The following is a 23,336-nucleotide window of genomic DNA, read 5'->3' as shown; positions in this document are numbered from 1 at the left end:
CCGCTCAAGAAATAGTCAGGCACGGGAAGGTTTTGTAGCTCCGGGTGTTTTCTTTTCTGTGGAAAACGGGTCCAAATGGCTCTTTGGGTGTTTAAGGTTGCAGTTAGGGTTAGGGTTAGGGTACCCTTGGATTAGGTACCCTAACCCTAACCCTAATCTTATTTTGTGGTTTTCATGCTGTTCTAGATGCTCAGTTATTCTTTGTTTCAATTCTGCTACTTCTTTAGTTAAAGAGCTTTGTTCTTTCTGAGGCACAGGAGGGTGCCTGGCTGTGGAATGAAAACAATTCAATAGCTGTGCTGGCTTCCTCTACTGCCAATTCCCCCTGGTTTGTCTCTAAAGTCTGAGTTACTTCTGGCAAGGCTTTGATTTCTTTGCCCTGGATAGGCCTTGCAATTCTTTCAAGTCTGCTTCTGTGAATACTTTATTTCATAATATAAATCAACACTGATCTGCTCGCCTGTTTTGTTAATTCTGCTTTTGGATGTTCTTTTCAGAATTGGTGCATTCATTTCAAACATCCTCTTCCTGTTGGCCTTGATATGTAATAATAGATCATTATTGCTTTGTTTTCTAGCTCTGTATATTTGTGACAGATAAACATCTTCGGCAGCTGCAGGCGCTAGTTGTTCAGCAAAGAAGTCCTGAACCTTGTAGCCCATTTTTCACCAGACATCTTGGAACTCCAACAATTAGTGCAGTCTTGTTGAACCAGATGATGACTGAGCATGTAGAGGTTTCTCAAATTTATATCTCACCATATTATTTATGGGAGAAACACTCTTTGACTCGGTGATAAGACCTGTTCAGTATGGTTGAACCTCCGGCATATCTTTCATCTTCCTCAGGGTACAGAAGCCCCACAACCCCATCACGATAGTGTCTTACTGGGGGTTATTATTATGGTTCATGGCACAGTCAGCCAGATGTTTCAGACTGGAAATTATTACTATTAAACACAGTTTGATATTATTACTACAGTAGTTCCATTAGCTTGCTTCTTTGTTAAAAACAAGTACATTTCATATACATTATTTATACTTGCTTAAGATTGCTTTCAAAAAACTATTTGATGCAATCAAATGTAGCATTTTATGTACTTACTTAATATTCATTAAATAAATATGTTTAGAAATGAATATGATTTTTTGCAATCCATGATTGGACTCAAGGCAATTTGGCAGTTTATTTTTGAACAAGGAGTAACATGATCAGAGCCTACACTACTGCATGATCAGAGCCTACACTATTCAAAGCAGTGTTGCAAAGTGTCAGTCAACAATCTTGGTTTAATGGGGTACTTTTGCTTCTCAAGTGAAGTATGGAGGAAATATTTTATTTGGCCCTAAAGAAAATAGTTGACTAGATTAATCTCATCCAAGTTCTTCAAGGTCACATATTCATTTTATGCATAAAACTGCTACTGGATATTTACTCTAAACGAGAGGCTATGTCCTTTTGTAGTATATACAAGATTAGGGCATGTAACTGGGAATATGCAGTGAAGTGGAAACATTCAGCAGATTTTAATCTGAAGTGGACTAAATTGATTCTGACTTTCCTGAAACTTCAGATACATAACGTGTGCAGGTGTTGTAGTCCATTTCCCCCCAAGCTCTCCAGATAAAAGGGATGGGGAATGACTAAAATCATTTCCAATTACACTAGTTTGGAAAAGAGATGGTGCAGCATCAGATATGAGGCACAGGCATCTGCAAAATGGGACAAAAGGCAAATGTATATTGTGTCATAGTGAACCAAAGGGCAGCTATTCTGTACTTGCATTGTGACATTACATGCAAATTCATAAGGGGCTTTGCTTATGTTTTTCTCAATGTTTTTATGTTTTGTTTTATTTTTAATTTTGTGTGCCACCCAGATTCCACTGGAGTTGGGCAGCTAATAAATTTCAATAAGTAAGTAAATAAATAAATAAGTTATTTTGTCACAACATGCCTCATTTTCATGGAACCTCCAGTTTATGTCAATGTCCATGAGAACACGAATCTTCCACCATTCAATTTTTTAAATTAAGCTTTTCTCACACAAGGAACAAAGTTAAAAGAATTGGTGAAGACTGTGGGGTTTGGGAAAGTATAGCCTTGAGGGCCCTGCTTTCAAAATGCTGAACAAGTGGATCATTCTCTCTCTTATATCCATCATCCATTACTGTCTAGTTGACATTTTCTAGTGCCAATTGAGCAGGAATATACATATTCATTCTTCCTAAATCTCTGCAGCCTTTTAAGGGGTTGGAACATTTTTATGATTTATGTCAAACTGAAATAATTATGTGATGAAGATCATGGAAATAGCAATGCAAAACAAAAGGTTGAAAAACGAAAACAAGCATTCTTTCTTTTTCTTCCAACAAGCTAAATTCAATTTTATTGCATCAAAGTTATCAGGCTCAGCTCAGTGGAGCTAGCCTGCAATTTTAAAAAAAGTATTGAATATCTACCTTCAGAGTTTAAACTCAAAATATGAGTTGAATCTCAACTCAACTTGGGAAGCCTTTGAAAGCTCTTTTCCAAGTTGATAAATTGGGATCTGGAAAAAGTGTGTATTTCTATGTGTATGTATGTAAAGGGAATGGGGCAGGAAAAAAAATAGGACAGTTGCTAAATAATGTTGCCTTTTTAAAAAAAGAAAAAAGAAAGAAAGAAAGAAAGAAAGAAAGAAAGAAAGAAAGAAAGAAAGAAAGAAAGAAAGAAAGAAAAGAATAAAAATCAGATCAAGAGGCCTGGACATCAGGAATCTGGTTCCTGACAATTTTGCTGCCCCTTTTGCTCAAAACTATTCCTCTGCTTTATTCTACCAGATGACGAAGGGGTGGAACAAGCAGGCTGTAATGAAATATAGCTCTAGAGAACAATATTTAGTTATATTTTGCTTGTCTTTTGCACCTTAGTAGAACTGTCTTCATTAAATTACTTGTTGTAATTACTTGTTGTACTACCTACCAATGATCAGACCATTGGCTTTCTATCTAGGTGGCAGTATCTGGTCAATCTTCCTTGATTTGTTCATCTGCAAATATTAAATATTATTTTTCCTTAGGTTCTATTTTTATAGTCTAGAACAATTGGCAGTTATTCCATACAAACATAAAACATTTTCTCTTTAAGAATGCAATTGTAATATACTCTTCTACAACTTATACAATAAGTATCACTATGGATACTTTGTAATTATTTAAAACATTTTTTAACTGTTTTTAACTTATTGTTGAAAACAATAAGTCAGACTACATAAAATCAATTTGGGAATATTGATATGGAATCTCCCTCTTCATTCACCATAATATAATGAGCCCAAGTCATCCAGAAGTGAGTTTCTGTGGGTAGCTGAGAACAATTCCTACTCCAATGATTTTACACACACACACACACACACACACACACACACACACCCTGTGGGGAAAAAGCAAAGGATTGCATCTATACTCCACTATAAGCTCCTGAAGAAAAAGTGGGATATAAATCTCAAATAATTCAGGATGTCCCAAATGCCTTACTGTAATTTTAAGTGTTAGTGGCTTAAAACTGCACTAAGTCTATTGGAATGCCATGTACTATATGTGTGATTGTAGGTATTGATTATATACATCACAAGGAATTGTAGTGTTAGTTTCTTGTTCAAAACCAATTGCTAGATAATTGCTAGATAATTAAAACAGCTCTTTAGTTAGAACTGAAAAAGCTACTTGGGTGACAAGTGAACTGTCTTCAAGAAAAATCAAAATCCAGTTGCCTTTTGAAAAGCACCTTTTCAGATAACCATGACCTTGATGACTGAGAATCTCCACAGACATAATTAAAACAACTTAAATGATTTTAAATGTGCTGTTTAAAAAGTGCAGAAAATGAATGACTTTTGTGTTATATACTGGCCCATTTAGTCCTTGTTGTCTTGATGAGTTATCCTCAAATGCATATAATATTCCAGAAGTTAGCAACAAAATTATTTATGAAGGTTTGAAAGCATAGGATGTTAACAAATCACTAGAAGGTTTACTAACTCTTATATTTGGTGTGAAATTAAAATGGAGGCTTCCTCAGAACCATCTGTTGAGTTTTGCTCTTATAAGTCATGTTAATGTAATGCAATCATATACATGCTTACTTAATTACATATGGAAGTTATGGGTATGGATTTCAATTTCTCCGAGGGAGTGAACTTAAAATATAATTGAGAGTAAAGCCAAAGACAAGTGTTTGTTAAGCTTTATTTCAAAGAGAAAGTAGTAAGCAATAACAAAATCAAAAATTCATTAATCCTTTTTGAATCAGGAAATATTGATCCCATACATCAATGTAACAAATTGCTCCTTCAATGTAGAACTACATTGATTTGAAAGCATTATGACTTGAACTATACACAGATTACTTAAGAATTCAGAATAATAAGAAGTTTAGCTTTTTTCTTTTACTTTGTTTTGGTAATATAAAATACAGCACATTTTTTTAAAAAATACTGTCCATTGATTAAACAAGGCATCTGCTTCAATCAACTTGTATTTTACAATAATACAGCAGGAAATGGGATTCTAATTGCATCTATTTAGAATTAAATTTTAGTGGCTTAAATAAAAGTTAATTCCAAGAAAATATGCTGTGAGTTGCAGCTCTAAAGACATTACAAACCTGGATTATTGTACTATGAAACTACAGTTTCTTGGATTATAAAAATCTGTCCAAATAGCTGAACAACTACAAAAATACCTTTATTTTAATATTATTATAACATTGTTATATGCAATTATATTTTTAATCGATTCTGAACATAATGGTTTCAATTCAAGTTAAATATTTATTGCATAATGAGTCGAAATAGCTGCTGGACCTCATGTGAATGCTTTTGGATGAGTCTGAATAAAAGATGTGATTGCTTTATGAATCTGACTCTAAAGCAGCAGCATTTTTTTCAGGTTCATGAAAAAGCTTGAAAAAAATACGTTGTCTTTAACAAATAGCAGAGAGATGCTATGTTTGTACTTATGAAAGGTCCAAGCACTTCTTCTGAATCATATTTGAAAACGTACAATCTTAAGCAGATATAATAAATCATAATGTAAGTTTTTAAAAAAGAAGTTATTTGAACAAAATATGTCACCAATATAATGTATTAGAGTATACCAGAAAACAAAACATTCCAGCTTGCAGCCTAATGTACCAAGTAAGATAACATTGAACAAGAGGTAGGGTGAAGTTCAAAGAAAGTATATATATAATGAAAATATTTTCAGTTGAACGTTTGATACAGAGAACTGAATAAAAACAAAAAACAAGCAGCAAATGTGCTTAGCATTATATTCTCTCTGGAATCTGTTAAAATGAATTATTTATGTGAACATGCTGGAAAAAAAAAGACAAAACTGTAGCAGATGATCAACTTTAGGGCTGTTGCAGAATAGAATTTCAAGAAACTGGATCCAAGTCAGAAATTCAATTACTTAATGAAAATGCTCTTGTTTCACTGTTTGGCTTCTCTTGACCCATTAGGACTGCCCTTATCATGTGAATCTTTTGATCATTTGGTAGACTGTTGCAGTAGTTACAGAAGTGAAAAAAATCTGCCATTAATTAATCTGTTCTATTCTGGGATTTTAATTTCCAAAGAAATATTAATAATTGAAATATATAGTGTCTGAATGTATATTTTATAAACCAGTACAATCAGAAATATGACAATAGGTCAAACCTTTAAAATGGATACATCTGTATGTTAAACTTATTAAATGGTTCCAATATTATCGCCTCTAAAGCGATTTTAAAAATCCTGAACCCAACTGTTGATTTTAACATGCTTTTTTAAGAGAAAAATGAGAAGAAAATGCTAATCAACAGTAATATATGACATTTTCGTTGGTCTATAGTCACATTGCAATTTTGATCACTGATATTTAATTTGCATTCTTGCAACATATCACAGCCTTGATTAGCTTGCATGGATTACAGTAACTTTCATGAACTGGACTAATCACTTTAAAAAAAAAAATCTTATCCCCCATTCCATCTTTCTTACTGTATCACGCTCTTTTCAATATCTTAAATGTCATTGCAATGTCATATCACACAACACAGTATAATACAAACATTTTGTGGAATATAAATTTTAGTTAAGACACCGCAAAAATTTCTCCCTTCCTAAAACCTACTCTTTGCTGATTCCCAGAATTCTGGGTCACAATCATTTGCAGAAATCTAATAGTGTAAATATATATATCAGGGAGGTACAGCTAGTGGAAGTCTGCAGGGGCTACACCAGCTATGTCAAAGCTATGGCCTAAAAGTCACAGCCCTGCAGCCTAAGTCTGGGGGCATCCCCAAATCCCCTTTTCTCAGGTTTCCACCAAAGTATAATTTGGGCAAAAAGGGGAATTATTAAATATCTGTCTATTCTTTATATGAAAATTATTTTTACTTTAATTTGAATCAATTTTTTGTTCTGCTCTCACACAATTTGGACAATGCAGTTTCCAGCACACTGCAGAAAGCCCATTGCTACACCTCCCCCCACCTTTTCCAAAAAGGAAAAGATTTTTGTCTTGCCGTAGACAATGAAGCATTCTCTAATTGAACAAGCATTAATATTTGTATCTCAGTGGCATTAAATCAAGGGTGTAAAATGCAGTATTTTTTAAGTGCATGCCACCGCTAGCTTAGCTAGTGATAAACCAAACCTAAGGGCCTGGCACAGACAGTTATGGACAGTATTATATCCAGGATCTTTTTTTATAATTTTATTTTGTCATCTGCCTCAGTGTCAGTGGCTGAAAGAAAGAGAGAGGGGGAGAGAGAGAGAGAGAGAGGGAGAAAGCAGATGATGTCATTTGCTTCAGTGTTAGCGACTGAAAAAGCATGACAATCGAATTTAAGAAAAAAAAGCCTGGTCGCAACCTATCTAATAAAGCGATTTTTCCACTGCGAGGTTTATAGTTATTGTTTCGAGCCAGAGTTAGAAAGGGCTTGAGGGGGAAAGAAAGGGGGAGGGGGGCGTCTCTAAGAGGACTGTACTTTGCTTACAACAAAAGGCTTTAAAGTCAGGACCGGCTGGGTCGGTTTCAACGACACAATCTGGCACTCTTGTCAAAAGAAAACCTATTTGTTGCTCTTTCGCTCCCGTTCAGGGAGGGGTTTTTTTTTTCTTTCCCTCCCCAAGGCAGCGGAGCAACAGCCCCCGGGATAGCTCCCGCTGCATCCTCTGTATTTATATGCCTGTCTGTCTGCCCACCGTCCTGCAGAATCCCACCGGCGCCGGAAACTCAAGGGAACCCCGCACGGGAGACGCCAAGAGGCGGCGAGATCGTCTGGCAGGATTTACCCAAGGCTGAGTAGTTCGCCGCGGCCCCGAGCCAAGCCGGTCCCCAGTCCAGCCCGAACGGTGGAAGCGGAGCGCCGCTCGGCATGTTTCGGAAAAAGCGTAAATGTGCGCGAGGCGAGGCTCTGGCGGCGGCGCGCTCGCGCGGTCGGGGAAACCCTCCCTCCCCCAGCCGAGAAGGCTGCCGGCTCTCCCGCCCCGCCCTCTCACTGCACCGCCAGGGCTTCCCCGCGCCAATGCACAGCCTGGCGGGAGTTACTGCGGCTCGCCCGGCTCCCGCCCCAGCTGGTGGTGTCGCCGCTTTCTAGCAAAGGTCGCTCGCACAAAATTCATCGCCTTCTCCTGGGAAGGGCTGGCTGGCTGGCTAGCCGGGAAGGGCTAAATAAGCTTCCCTCGCTCCCTCCCTCCTCTCCCCCGCAGCCGAAAGAGCGGTTTCCCGTTTCGTCGCTTGGGAGGGAGGAGGAACGCGAGCACCGCCTTTCGCGCTGGCATTCCGGGATTTCCCTTTGTTTAGAGCTGGGAATCCTCCTTCCTCAGCGGTCTTTCCCTGCCGCAGTCCTCAGAGCTCTCCCTCCGGATCGCTCTTCTAGTTGACAATATACTTAGGCTGGGACAAGCGGTTTGAGAATTGGATTATTGCTTTACTATCTTCTCCTGCTTTTTTATGGTCGGGCATCCCTGGGCTTTCCCAGCAAAATTGCAGTGTAGAAGCTGTGAAACCTGCCAGGCGAAGATGCAAACGCCACACACGTCCTTTTTGTTTCCTCTGAGGGTAACCCCTCCCATCACAAAATAGGGAAGACCTACCCCCCTCCCCCCAAACGGTTTGCCCTTTCGCTTCCTCACCCAAAACGAGACCCCCGATTCGGGAGCAATTTACAAACATTGTGGAATCCTTCCTTGAAGGTTTCTGCAAAGGTTTTTATACGGCATATAAATCCCTGCAGGTCTCCCTCCTTTGTCCTTCACTCCCTCCCCCCCAAAGCCCCCTCCCCCACAATATTTAGCGTGGGGGTGGGGGGAGAAGAGCACAAATGGAGCGGAAGGTAGGATATCATAGCGAAATATAATAAACACCAAGCTATCATTTAAGGTCTGAATCCCCGGTTCAACAAGCTCTGGAGGAATCCAGATAGAGAGGAGGAGAGGGATCACCCTTACCTGTCTGAGCAGTTCTTGCATCAACAGCGGATGGGACTGGTGATAGATCCCCTCCTCCCTCCCGGACTGTCACTGGGGTGGGGGGTGTCTGGTGGCGGCAAGAGGAATTCCCCCCTGTAGGGGGCAAGCGAAGGGGGGGGAAGAGAGAAGCAGCGCGCCCCCCACTTTGATAACTGTCACTAGCACCAGCAACAGCAAACGCCGCTCCTGGGATTTTCTTGGCTCCCCTCCCCGCGCGGTGTTCTTCTCACGCTGCAGTTTTTTCGCCCCTTCCAGGTGACGTGATGCCCGTTGTTTTGGTTCGCCCGACCAATCGGACTCGTCGCCTGGATTCTACGGGAGCCGGGATGGGCCCGTCGTGGCGGCAACAGGACTCCCCTCTGCCGACCATAACGCATTGCGCAGGGTGCACCGCCGCCTGGTCTTCCTGCAGCTTTAACAGCTCTGACATGGAAACCCCATTGCAGTTCCAGCCGAGCTTCTGCTCAGAGCAGCAGCAACAGCAGCAGCGCCCACACCCGCATTACCACCACCAGCAGCACCAGCAGCAGCAGCAGCAGCACAGCGAAGAGAGGCAGCCAAAGCAGCAGTCCAGCCCGTGCTTCCAGTGCAACAGCTGCGTTTATTACGGGGCTGCGGCTGCCACGGGCGATAACCTGCCGCTGCTTCTCCGCACTTCGTCGCCTCTGTCGGTCGCCTTCCGGACTCGCTCCTCACCTCTCTCTTGCTCCGCAGCTTCTTCCCGCCAGGGCAGCCAGCTCAACGTGAGCGAGCTGACCCCTTCCAGCCATGCCAGTTCGTTCAGGCAGCCGCACCACTATTCCCAGCCCCACCAGCACCACCACTCCCACTCTCACCCGTGCCATAGCGTGCACCAGCAGCAGCCGCCGCCCCAACCGGCGGGCAGTCCCAACAGCAGCACCGGCAGCGGCAGCGGCAGCGGCAGCCACCACTACCAACTTCAGCAGCAGCGCCGCGAGAGCAACCCTTTCACGGAAATAGCCATGAGCAGCTGCAGGTACAACGGCGGCGTCATGCGTCCTCTCAGCAACCTGAGCTCGTCCCGTAGGAACCTCCACGAGCTGGACTCCGAAGCTCAGCCGCTGCAGCCCCAGCCCCAGCCGCCGCCGCCGCACTCCAGCCCCACCGCCTCAGCTGCCGCCGCCGGCCCCGAGATCGTGGTCTCCAAGCCCGAGCACAACAACTCCAACAACTTAGCGCTCTACGGATCCGCCGGCGGCGGCAGCCAGACCAACAGCGGCGGCAAAACCAGCAAGAAGAAGAACCAGAACATCGGCTACAAGTTGGGACATCGCCGCGCGCTCTTTGAGAAGCGGAAGCGGCTGAGCGACTATGCGCTGATCTTCGGCATGTTCGGGATCGTAGTGATGGTGATCGAAACCGAACTGTCTTGGGGCGCTTACACCAAGGTAGAGAGACTCTCCGCCCCCCACGATCAACCGCCTTGTACCTTCTCGCCTTTCGTGTATTGTATTTCTTGTATCATATTTCTAAAAGCATCTTTCCCTTCCTTTTCCTTCCCTTCCCTTCCCCTTTTCTTTGTTTTGCTGCTTTTCGCATATCCCTAGCTATTTTATCCCTTCTCCTTCACTTGCTTTAAGTATTTCCCCATCCTTTACCCCCCCCTCCTTTAGCTTCAGACTTTGATCCTGAATGCTTAACTGAGCCCCATGAAGATTGTTGACTATTAACAAACCCGTTCCCAGACGCATAATCACAGATTCTTAATAACTATGGCTGTAAGAGTGATATTCCTGAGTCTGCATTCTAGGGAATCTGGAATGGGGTGCTTTCCAGCATAAGGAGCTCTCAGTGATAGTGCTTCAGTTGCCAACTTTTCCTTATGGAAATCATCTTCAGGGCAACTTTTCTGGATTGCTTTGATGAGTGTCTTTTTTAAGTTTTCTTCCCCCTGCAGATAGGTAGAATGTCAACTCAGCCATGCTTTTTTTGTTTTTGAGCAAATGGTGTGATGCATTACATTGTTCAAAGAGTAACTTACTGATTTGTAGAACCAATAGACGTTACCTTTGGAATATTTTCTCTAATATCTGCTTTGCATCATTTTTCGTCTTCCATATGAATACTAGGGATGCTTTGCCACTAAGATTCCCTGCATTTGGCACACAGACATTAGCAGATTGTAGTTTCTCAACAGAGTAGCAACAGCTGAATATTAAACATTCTTTCTTTTCTGCCAATGTTGCAAAGCTGGAAAAGGTATTGGCTAGTTCATTGATAACAGTAATAACCTTGAGAAATTCAGTTCTTTAAATGAGTGGTTTTGAAGTCTTTACTTTTTTTATGGAGCTATAATTTGAGTAAAGCAAAGTGTCTTGAGTTGAATCAACTTCTTGGATATGTCCACACAGTTTTCTTGGCAACATTATGGAAGAGTTTTGTCACTGACTTCTGCAGTCTAATCTATAGCCATGTTTCCTGGTAATCTTCCCTTTGACTCTGAAATTCTTAGCCTTTTGCTAAGCCTTTTGCTAAGAATTGCCCAGCTTTGTAGCATATGAGAATCATTTCTTGAGGATGGAGGAAAGGGCAACTCTATTACTCCCCATTACTTTGTCATCCTTAAGTATTAATCTGTGGTCATGTAACTTTCTTTAATTTGAATCATTTTTTTGTTCTGCTGGCGAACTAAATCTTTTTTAACTAGATAGCCACTATTTTTCTCTGAGATCTTCCAAACAAGGGACAAAAAAAATATCAACCTATAAAATATCTATTTTTTTCTTGCAGGAGTCGTTGTATTCATTAGCCCTCAAATGCCTTATTAGTCTCTCTACAATCATTCTGCTTGGTCTGATTATTGTATACCATGCAAGGGAAATTCAGGTATGTACCACATATGAATCTGTATTTTTCAAGGACATCTCATAGAAACTCAGCAGACTGCATTAATACATTTTTTCACTGCCTTGGAGATGGTGTCATTACTTATAAGACCTGAATATAGAAATCTGCATGTTATAGCTGTATTTATCTGTCTTTGCAGTTAATTTATTAATGTAAAAGTGAGGGACATAATGTCTGTTATTTTGCAATAAGTGTATATTTGTTAATCAATTCTGGATCACATGACTATGAAGTCTCCAGTCACCTCTAAATATTAAACCTTGGTGATGCTGTGTTAAACGTCTCATGTACAAAGGCTGAGTAGCTTTTAAAAATGAAAAGATTATAAAAACATAGAGCAAGAGATTCTAAATTCTATCCATAAATGTTGCAGGATTTGCAATAACCACAGTAGTCTTAGAATTTAAAGCACATTTTGGTTAAAAGATAGCTGATTTGATCTGATTTTGAAGAAAGATTGTCATCTGATTCATTTCAAGATTAAAAGGCATAGCTCTTTTTCTTCTTAAAGTAATTTCAGCCATGGTCATTACCTCCATAAAGGAGGAACATCATAAAAGGTACCTTGTGTAACCTATACAACGTTGAACAAAATGATACCATTTTTTTCCATGAGCAGAAAATGTTTTCATTGGTGGAGGTAAATATTAGTGTGTAGTGAACAGTCACTGTAAGCCTCCTAAGATATGCCCAAACTGAGCCATACATTATGAAGGTGTCCAAGGTCATATGATCTGATGGACTTAATTTGGATTAAAGTATTAATATAAAATGCATTTACAGATTACAAATTAACTAACCATCATACCTCTCTGATTATGTAGGAAAAAGCTACCAATTTTTAATAATTTTGAGATATTCCTTGCTGTCCCAAAAGAAATAAGTGATAAAGGCTTCTCTATTATTGCCTAGTAAACTTAATGAATAATAACTTGTAGTCTTACTCAAGAGAGTCTTTACTTTTATATATTTGAAGAGATATTAAATAAGCTATCACAACTTTTCCTTCATCAGCATTGGAATGTTGCCATTTCTACCTTTTTATTTGCAAATGGGATGTAATATAAATAAACATTTGAAAGTTTTGTAAACAGTCTTTTTAATATACGGTAGTTTCTTATTTAGTTTTTACTATTGTTAGCAGTTATTACTGCTATATATCTTTGGACCATACTAAATTTTAAAATATGCACTTTCTTCTTCATTTTTTTCAACACATGTTTTAGCTAGGATTAGTCAGTCCTTGTGAAATCTCCACCATTTTCTAATTACCAAATTTCACTATTCACAGAAATATTAATGACAAAATTGATGCACCCAAACAAAGCCCGATGCAGCAATTTTCCAAAAGAAAGTTCACTCTCCTTAATAAGACAAATCTCATGGACAAATGAGGTTTCTGCTTTGATTCACCTAAGTGCTGTGATGGATGATGTTATTTTAATTCATATTTTATTTTAATTCATGTTTAGTTTTTCTCTAATGATTTAAATGCCCTTGAAGCAAGTTTAATTCACATGATACAATTTAGCAAAAGCAGGAAAAGCTTTTTCTAATTGTTCTACAAGGAATCATTCAATTATGAAGTTAGTAACATACATTGTATTCAGAAATGTCAGAGTACCAAATAACAACTGTCTTGGGAGTAACATTTAATTCAGAGGTTATTTTAGTTTCAAAAAGTGTCATATAAAATCATTCAGTGCAAACTGTTTCCTTGAGCTTTCCAGTAACATGGTCCCTAGAGATCTTAGTGATAGAAAGTTCAAACACTTGCATAGTGTTATTTTTTTTAAAGGATTGGCCTGGGCATTTTAAAATCAACCAGAAAAGTGTTTGCATAGCATATAAAACTACACCCCAAACAATCTCATCTAGATTTCATGACTGTATTTTGGAAATACAATGAACAGTTTCTTTATCTCTGTCTCTTATACTAATGGTGAACTTTATTCTTTTTACTGTTATGTGGAACAATAGAAAGATTTTTTTAAAAAAACACACACCCAATGCACCATAAAACAAGGGTTACTATACTAAACTTTACTCTACTGGAAAAAATAAATGATCCTGCATGAATTTAAATGAATGCCAATAGTTTTTTTAAAACTCAGTTTGTATTGAAAGATAACACACCCTTCAATCTACCTTGTTCAGCACTATGGACAGCTCTAAGTATCAGAAAAAGGTTTTTTACACCAGTTTAAGGCATTTAAGTATCTGTTGTCTGTCAGTCTATCTGTCTGTCTGTCTGTCTGTCTGTCTGTCTGTCTGTCTGTCTATCTATCTATCTATCTATCTATCTATCTATCTATCTATCTATCTATCTATCTATCATCTGTTATTCACAGTGTTCTGGAAAACCTGAACTTGAACCTGAAAAGTCTAACTTTTCTTTTCCAAAAAATAGGCTTATATTTTTTTTCATTTGGCAAAGGAATTTTTTTTTAAATAACATTTCCTTCAAAATGTTGATCAAAACTTTAAAGTTTTTGGAATGACAAATAATCACAGTTATAATATCTCATATGTTCATGTTTGAAAAAAAGATATAATTATTCCGCTTCTTGGTGAAGAATAATGACCTTTTTATTTTAACGGTGGCATGATAAGACTGCCAACAGAGGGGAATATATATTTGCTTTCTGTAAAGCTTTTAAACTACACAGAAAATCTTAACATCTTATTGATGCTTTTTTAAAAATTGAAATTGCCAAAATCCGCCATTTTCAGAGTCCGTAATGTCAACTACAACTGCATGGAGTCATTTGATTCTCTGTTTGTTATATTACAGAATATGATCCATTAGTCTAAATCTCTTATATTTCAATTCCAAGAAAATGTAGACAGAGTAATGGGATGGAAATAATTATCTGGACCTAAACATATATAAATAGTGCCTCCCTGATGCAATGATGTTTTTCTTTCTTAATCTTCTTTAGCCTGGTATTCTCCAGATGCTTTGAAATTGTGTGGTATATAGGAGAGTATCTTATGGAGGTCTGCTGTAGTGTCTCTAAATTCTTGCTTTTAAAACAAATACATGTGAATGAAGGTTTTGAAATATAAGAATTCAAGTATAAGATTAGTATCAGCTTGGTTTTAAGCACTGATGCTGACATGCATTCAACTTGTTTTATGGAAATGAACCATATGCATATATACAATAATAGTTCCTTACATAGTTTCAGGCTGGTCCGGTCTGTCATCAGTCCAGACTGTCCCTAAACAACCAAAAATTGACAGAAATATGTTATATGTATTATCCAGAAATATTGATTGAATCCCTGGTCCTATTAAATAGATTCTTCAATTTAATATGATAATAGAAATCATTGCAAATGATTAATCATTGGGTTTAACAATATTTGAGTCATTTTTCATTTTGGAATATAAATTTTAGACTTCTGAAACTAAGAAGCAGTTATTTCAGAGCTCAAATTTGTCTCTTTCATATGGGCTAGTTCAACAGCCCCCAACCTTTTGGGTACCAGGGACCAGTTCCGTGGAGAGAGGTTTTCCTGCAGACTGGAGGGAACGTGCTTTCGTGTGCTCCTGCATCCCGTGGATGGAGCTTCACTTGTTTGTGTGGCCTTGTTTTTCCAGCCCGGTGCTAATCCATGGATCGGGTGTTGGGGATCCCTGGCCTCACTGATACATGAATATTCTCAAAATTCATAATTTAGGATGCTACTAATAATTAAAATAATTTAGCTTTTATATATTTGGCCAGTGGCCAAAATAAATATTTATTCTTAGAAGAAATGTAGATGGTATTCTGTGTTAAGCAAATTAAATTTTAATTTAATTAAAATTAAATTTAAAGACATTTAGATGATATCTAATAGATGATCTGGATGGAAGAATGCACTTTTCTCATCTTCTCTTCAACTCTTTACATAGTTAATTATAGTATTGTTTAAGACTGCCTGCAGTAATTGGGTATTTGGGCCTGTTCTGCAGCACTACTTGTCTTTCTGCACTAGGCAATTCTAATCAGTTGTTATGGGCAAGGAGAGGCAATCCTTGTGGATACTCTGGGACTTGCTGCAGTGGGTAGTCCTTTTCTCTTACTGTTTAATATTTACATGAAGCTCCTGCAGAGAAGCCATTTGTATGAGCCCTTCAAGATAGGCCAAACTTGAACATAAAAGTTATGAATAGGAAAACTCTTTTATTATAGAGATACAGTAAAAGAATCTTGCAAATTGGAATGTGCCTCCCTGCCTTTATTGTAAAGAATACTATATATATATATATATATATATATATATATATATATATATATATTACACAAACAAACACATAATACATCAGTCCTTCCATGTGTCATCTCAGTGTTTCTTCAATGACTTCCTCTTCTTTTTGTTACTCCTCCTATCTTCATTTCTTCCTTAAATATTTCCATTTCTCTGTTACAACATTTCCCCAAAATACAATACATTTAATATAATATTCTCATATTTAATTCTTAATATCTTTATATTGCAAAGAAAACTTTACAAGTTTTGGAAAGTTCCCTTTACAAGGGAAGGACAAGACTGAGTTCCTCTCTCCAATTCCATTCTTGTTTTGGACTTAGATTTGTTTTATCTGACTATTACCTTGGTTGTAGTTCTTCCTCCTTTTCGTCAAGGTTATTCTCACAGACCATTACGTCGAACAGTTTAGGTGTAGTATCAGCTACTCTGCCTGGACTGGAGATGCTGTGGAGGTCCTTTCCTAGTGTCTTGAGAGTATAAGGATATATATGAGAACAATAACACTGGAGATAAACTTAGTGTTAGTGTTGATACATTGGTGTTCTCCTATTCATCAATTACTTTTTGATGGAAAAACAATATCTCTGAAAGGACTGGTCTTGACTTGAGGCCCTTTCTGAACTCTTACTAATCTAGCCATTGGACTCTGTGATCAGGGAGATCTGCCCAACTGACTGATGTGCCAGTTATAATCTTACTTGGAATGAGAGGATCAAGCTACAATGACTCATGCCTTGTCATTAAAAAAAAAGAATTACAGTGGTGCACTCTACATGGTGCGGCCTTTAAAGACTTCTTGGAAACTACAACATTGCAGTGGTGTAAGTTTTGACTGGCACTCACTATAAAACACTTGTTCTTTAAATCCTATACTGGCTCCCTATTGGTTTTTGGGTAGAATTTAAAGTGCTGGTTTTAACCTATAAAAGCCCTGCATACCTTGAAGCAACCACATTCTGCATCAAGATCATCTCAAGAGAAACTAATTTTCTGTTGCAGTGATGACCTTCTGGAATAATCTCCCCATTGATATCAGGCTTGCCTTTTCTCTGAGAACATTCAAGAAACAACTAAAGATGGAGCTCTGCCATATGGCATTTTCCGAGGGAATGGACATCCTGAGATTCTTTTGTTATTGTTTCACGTTATAAATGTTTTATTTTTAAATCTACCATGGGTGTGTTAATGCTGCATTTGCTTGACCTTTATGACCATGGATGTTTTATTGTTCCTTATTGTGGATGTTTATATTTTGCTCTAAACCATCTTGAGTCCGTTTATTGAAGTTGTTGATAGGAAACAAACAAGACAGAAAGACTCGGACATCTTTCTTTCAACTTATTTTGTACTGGATGATATAATCATCCAAGGCACAAAGGATATTTAATGTAATTATTAATAATCTTAAACAGGAATCAATTTTCATATGAAGCTACCTATAGTATGTGCTTTTATTAATTGGTTTATTCTAAATTAGTAAAATAAGTCAACTAAAAAGTCTGCCTTTTTCATAATAAAAAAAATATTGCAGTAACAATAACACATGATTCATTGTGCAGATTTTTTTTATCATTGTCTCTTGTATTTTTATTCCATCAAGCAGGCTTGGCCTAATCTCCTCCCTCTTTTAATATGTAAATTTTAATCTGTTTTTAAATTATTGGGGTGTTTTAATCTGTCCGGGCCAAAATGATTTAATTTGATTTTATCTGGTTTTTAAATTTTGTGTATTTATGTATTTTATTGCTTGGCTGTTCACCGCCCTGAGTCCTTCGGGAGTAGGGCGGTATACAAATCAAATAAACTAAAACTAAACTAACTAAACTGTATTAAATTTCACAGGTTAAAAAAATATTCACATGCATAAAAATATAGTTTTAACTGTACTGATCCCTGAAATAAGCTTTATGTGTATGTGTATGTGTATGCGTGCATACATATATGTATACATGAAATTAGAATTGATTCTCTCTCCCTTTGCAATCTTCTAAGCTCCTCCAAGCTACCTTGGACTCTTGGGGGTACTCAAGAGTAATGAGTGAAATGGAAATTAGAGGGTGAGCAATGGTGTGGAAAAACTATTATCATTCTAGTGTAGCTTTCCAAACAATCCTTCTATTGTCTTGAAAAGAAAACCTAGCAATGGACTTTTATTCCTAGTCAACTAGAAGAAACATCTCTAGAACCATTTGGAACGATGTTGGAATATGCACACTTAGTAGTGGAGCAGCAGGCCATGACAAAACACACTGGTCTCAAAATGATAACACATGCATCTCAATGTCATTATGTAATAATTATAGAATTATGTAATGGGTGGAAACTAATCAAGGAAAGAAGCAACTTAGAACTAAGAAGAAATCCTGACAGTTAGAACAATTAATCAGTGGAACAACTTGCCTCCAGAAGTTGTGAATGCTCCAACACTGGAAGTTTTAAAAAAGATGTTGGATAACCATTTGTCTGAAGTAGTGTAGGGTTTCCTGCCTAAGCAGGGGGTTGGACTAGAAGACCTCCAAGGTCCTTCCAACTCTGTTATTCTATATACATGGCTGGAAAAGATGATAAAGCAGCACATTGATTTAATGCTGTGATGTCGCATTACACATGTCATATTATTTGTATGCTGGTGCCCTTAATTTTTGCCTTTCTTGTGTTGCCACTGAATATATATGGTTGATGGGCCATTTTACTGAAGGAGTTGGAATTGGAGTGAGATATTGAATCTGTTTAGGATTATTACATAAGAAATGAATGAGGCAGCCAGGTTATTGGCTGAAACATTATTGAAACAGAGAAAAGCAATAAAATAGGGGGAAAGCCTATAATAATTTAGCATTAATTTAATTGCTTTAAAAACATTTATATTTTAGATTATTTCTTCTTCATCCTATAAATGACAGATTTATTTTCATAAACACACACATGAAAACCAGAGTGAAAACAAAAACTATTTTCAATAGAATTTAATTTTGAGCAAATTGAATTGGTTAAATATAGTTAATAAGAGTATGCAAACTTTAAAAAATTTAGAAGAAAGTAGTTCGGATTTCATTGTGCTCAGTACTTTTCTTCTACTGATTAAAATCTTTTTCAGATCTGTCTGCTTTAGGAATTGATTTATTTAAGTCAATATGCCTCTTAAAACAGTTATAGCTTTATTTAGCCTTTCACAAAAAAAGATGTTTTAATAAATAGCAAATAGCATATTGTCTTAAAATATAATACATTTATCGACAGTGGATTTAATCATTTCCATTCTTCCATGACAATACAATTTGCTACTAACTTTTGGAAAGGTTTAGGGAGATAAATCCAATCTTTTTAGAGTTTGTTGTTGACAATGGATCGCTAGTTATTCAGGGGTATTGTCCAGTTTCCTGCTTTCTTTCTGTAGTCAATTCATTGCACTGACCTTGCACTTCTCATGTTTCCTGATTTAGGATTGTGTGCGTGTGTGTGTGTGTGTGTGTGTGTGTGTGTGTGTGTGTATACTTTAGGAGCTTTGGGATTAGATCTGTGACATACTGTGATATATGTGAATTTTTTTAAAAAATATGTATTGGTATTGACTGATTGATTTGATTTGATTTATACTTCAGCTGTCTGTTCTGGTGAACAACATAGGACTACAAATATAAATCATAATGAAAAAGCTCTGACATATTCTTGCCTTGATTTCAGTAAATATATGATTTCATATATTCATTGTACCAAAATTGGACCCAGTAAAACATAATGCAGAAAATGACTTATTTCATGATTTCCTTTTAAAGTGTAAATGGAAATACCCTTAATACCTGAATTTTTTGTTATCTGGAATTAACGGTGACATAATAGTGTAGACAATTTTATTGTAATTTCCTTTTTTATTTTCTGCTTTTCATTTTGTTTGTGGTAATAAGTTATTTCACCATTTTTATGTTATATAGGTAAAAATATTGTTCATTAACACCTTGGGGTATTGAAAATTAAAGTTATGTGAACTGAGACTGTGAAAAGAGACTACATTTCTCTATGTTCTGCAAATAAGAATGAAATAACAGCTTATTTTTGTTTATAAACCTAGATGCATAAATTGAATTAATATTCTAATCTGAATAGATAGAACCACAAACATTAATAATTATATATTTTATCTTGATGGTGAATATTCAGAATTGTGCTACAGATTTGAATGTAAACTCTTTAGGGATATTGTAAACTTTATCATCTCCATTACAGCTACAATTTGGGAAGAAAAAAGCTGTTTTGAGAAAATATACTTGGCCTTCATGCTTGTTATATCGAGATAGCAACAAACATATACTCATCTGTATATTACAATTAACTATTACAGTGCATTGTTATTACAATGATGCGTTGTATTTTAAAAAAGAAACTCTTGACTTAAAATTATGGTAGGAAATAAATAGTTAATCATATAATTCAGACCCATCATAAGGATTAATCCAGACATAATGCCAAATCTTAATATATCTGGATTGATTTTGGTTTCACACATTCTGTAATCTCAGACAATATGTTTCTGTAAATGAAACCATGGCTTATCAGGATGCAAGAATGGTGAACAGAGCAGGGAACGAAGTTAGGAACAGAAGTAAAAAACGTGCTGATTTTAAACTAGGATTATGGTATTGATGCTGATATAGCATTGTTCTCAATAATCTACCTTTTAAATTATGCTGTGAAAAGATATATTGTTGCTGATAAAAAATAGAGGGGAAAAAACTAAAATATATCAAGAATAGAATTTCTAAAAGATCGCACAGTAAAGTACAATTGTTTAAATGTGTTTTTATAATTGAGATGTAAATACCTTTATTAGATCATGTTGATATGATTACAAAGGAATAACAGAATCATTCTGAACACTCCTAGAATATTCATTGTAGACAGGACAAATCAGCAGATATGTGGAAGGGGTAAACATTTTTGTTACTTCTTCGTAAACCTTTGGATTAATGTGCAGTAATACATTTGTTTTCTGTTTCCCCAGTTAACTTCATAAATTAACATTTGTGGTGTTCTATTCTACTACATTGTTAATTTTCTGATCAGCAGAGTCTTATCTTGAATTATACTTGAATTGCTTGTTACCTAAATGTTTAATGAATTATTAGAATGAGATAGCATGAATGTTTATATGCTATTTATATATACATAATATAATTAAAAGATATATTTAAACATATAGCCAAAAACTCCCATAACTCCTGAGCATGCTGATTATTTTTATTAAGTCAAAACAGATTGCCTTTCTCTATAATCTCTGTATAATCTATATAATCTGTATAAACTTCTAAATCCGTTCTAAATTGCCTGTGCCAATTTTTATTTTTTAAAGTTTCTTCTTACCCATATATTTTCAAATGAAAAATATTTTCTTATTCTGATAAAACGTAAAATATCCGTCTTTGAAATCTTTTTATCATAGAAGTTTATGTTGATAATAAAGAGCATCTAAATTTAAATGTGCCTATCCGATTTATCAAAATAATAGTTTATTTTCTAATAGAATATAAATGGCTATGCCATCATGATCCATATTTGATTTTGAGATTGTAATATATTATACGCCTTAAAAAGTTGTTCAAGTTGCTGACTGACGTTCAAATACCAAGTTCATATTTGTTTATGCTTTTTTCCTGCTGCACAGGAAAAATATGAGCTAGTTACATGCCTGAATAGGCCAACCAATATAAGTGTGGGATTGTTGTAATGATTTGTTTTCAATTGTAACAAAATGGTAAAATAGTAAATGTGATAGTTTTACTGCTAGGGGCCTCATCTGCTCCCAATTTAAATGCTGTTCTAGAGTTGATAACCTCACTCAATAATTGTAAACATCCTGTAGATGTTTATCAAATGAAATAGATTTATACTAAATACTTCGGCTTTTGGTAAAGGCAAACTTAAACACTGAAAGCACCTGATAATATGGCTACCAGGTTTTATTTATTTGTTTGTTTGTTTACTTATTTTTTTCTATCCCATCTTTATTATTTTTACAAATAACTCACAAAGGCAAACATATCCAACATCTTCCACCTCCTATTTTGCCCACAACAACCACCCTATGATAAAACAAAGTGTATGTAATTAATTTTTATAAGAAAATTTAAGTATTGTAATATATTGATAAGACTATTTCCACTGAAATCATTTGATTGTTCCTGAAATACACCTAACCTTATTGGGAGGATATCTTGGATGTGTTACTTGCGTTACTTGTGCTACTTGCACAATGAGTAAAATTGTTGGGTTGTTGTTGTTTTTAAATATTTTTTATTGCTTGCCACATCACCAGTACAGTAACAAATTGTTTTACCCATGTGAATAAATTAGAGAGCAATCATTACTTGACATTTTTGAAGTAAGGGTTTAAAATCTTTAGGAATGCCAAACTTAGTCACATATTGCTTTTAAAAATATGTTCTGCACTCCATTATATGTTTACCTGAGAGCCCTAATGAGTTAATGGGAATATTTATTTCTAGATAAGTTTAAGTATGCACTGATAATTCCTATTCTCATTCGCATAGAAAAAAGAGACATAAAAAGTTGCTTTTTAAAAACAGTTTGATTTTTCACTTCAGTCAAAATGAATTTGTAAAAAAGCAGATTATACCTTTAATAATCATGGATTGCTCTGGGTGCTTTAATTATCACCATTGAGAAAAAAAAAGAAGCAAGAAAGCAAAATTATTTCTTAGACCAGGGGCTAACATACATATTAGTGACAAGCCTAATGGCAACAACAACAAATCAGGTAAATACAAATAGTTTTAACCTGGGTCATATATTCCATTTAAGATTTTCCTATTCCTTGGATCTTGCTGGAATATAAGAGTATTCATGCACAAAACAGTCCCAGCTTACCTCATTTGCTAAGATTGAAACACATTTAAATGACAAGATAGGCTGCCTTAAGTTATCTTTTAGAGCAGTGCTTCTCAACGTTGGCAACTTTAAGACGTGTGGACTTCAACTCCCAGAATTTCCCAGTCAGCATATGGAATGGAGAATTCTGGGAATTGAAGCCCATACCACATGTCTTAAAATTGGCAAGGTTGAGAAACGCTTGAGAGAGGAAGTATTATTCAGAATACACTTTTTCATATTTGTTAAAGCGAATATTTCTCTAATATTGAGCGTCTGCATTTCTTTTCCAGTTATTTATGGTGGACAATGGAGCAGATGATTGGAGAATAGCCATGACTTATGAGCGCATTTTTTTCATCTGCTTGGAAATTTTGGTATGTGCTATTCATCCTATCCCTGGCAACTACACTTTTACATGGACAGCTCGTCTTGCCTTCTCCTATACCCCATCGACAGCAATAGCTGATGTGGATATAATTTTATCCATACCTATGTTCCTGAGACTTTATCTTATTGCCAGAGTTATGCTTTTGCATAGCAAACTTTTCACTGATGCCTCATCCAGAAGCATTGGAGCACTAAACAAGATCAACTTCAATACACGTTTTGTTATGAAAACCTTAATGACAATATGCCCGGGAACTGTACTTTTGGTTTTTAGTATCTCCTTATGGATAATTGCTGCATGGACTGTCAGAGCTTGTGAAAGGTAAGCTGCCATAAAGTATACTTTATGATTGGTTCAGTGATATTTTGTACACATTTTCTATCACCACTGCTTATTAATTTGAGCATTTCCTTCTAATGGATGTTAAT

General features: G+C 36.6%; 1 protein-coding gene and 1 long non-coding RNA gene across 3 annotated transcripts in view; one reads left to right on the top strand and one right to left on the bottom strand.

Annotated features, from left to right (window-relative positions):
* The window catches only part of LOC139311316 (uncharacterized), a 199,628-nt gene extending 190,947 nt beyond the window's left edge, over positions 1-8,681 (bottom strand). Inside the window, exon 1 of the long non-coding RNA XR_011599930.1 lies at positions 8,485-8,681. This is a non-coding gene — a long non-coding RNA (uncharacterized lncRNA). The remainder of the gene's footprint in view (positions 1-8,484) is intronic.
* The window catches only part of KCNN2 (potassium calcium-activated channel subfamily N member 2), a 78,420-nt gene continuing 62,493 nt past the window's right edge, over positions 7,410-23,336 (top strand). Inside the window, exons 1-4 of one of the 2 annotated variants that reach the window (XM_070935724.1) lie at positions 7,410-7,431; positions 8,761-9,914; positions 11,257-11,352; positions 22,811-23,229. In XM_070935724.1, the coding sequence (XP_070791825.1) occupies positions 7,410-7,431; positions 8,761-9,914; positions 11,257-11,352; positions 22,811-23,229 (1,691 nt within the window). Of the gene's footprint in view, positions 7,432-8,760; positions 9,915-11,256; positions 11,353-22,810; positions 23,230-23,336 lie in introns of those variants that run through there. The other variant, XM_070935726.1, reaches the window with a different exon arrangement.

The sequence above is a fragment of the Pituophis catenifer genome, unplaced genomic scaffold, assembly GCF_029215685.1.
Source record: "Pituophis catenifer annectens isolate HBS135680 unplaced genomic scaffold, rPitCat1.0.hap2 SCAF_2, whole genome shotgun sequence".
NCBI lineage: Eukaryota > Metazoa > Chordata > Lepidosauria > Squamata > Colubridae > Pituophis > Pituophis catenifer.
This window is presented reverse-complemented; position numbering and strand designations above follow the sequence as displayed.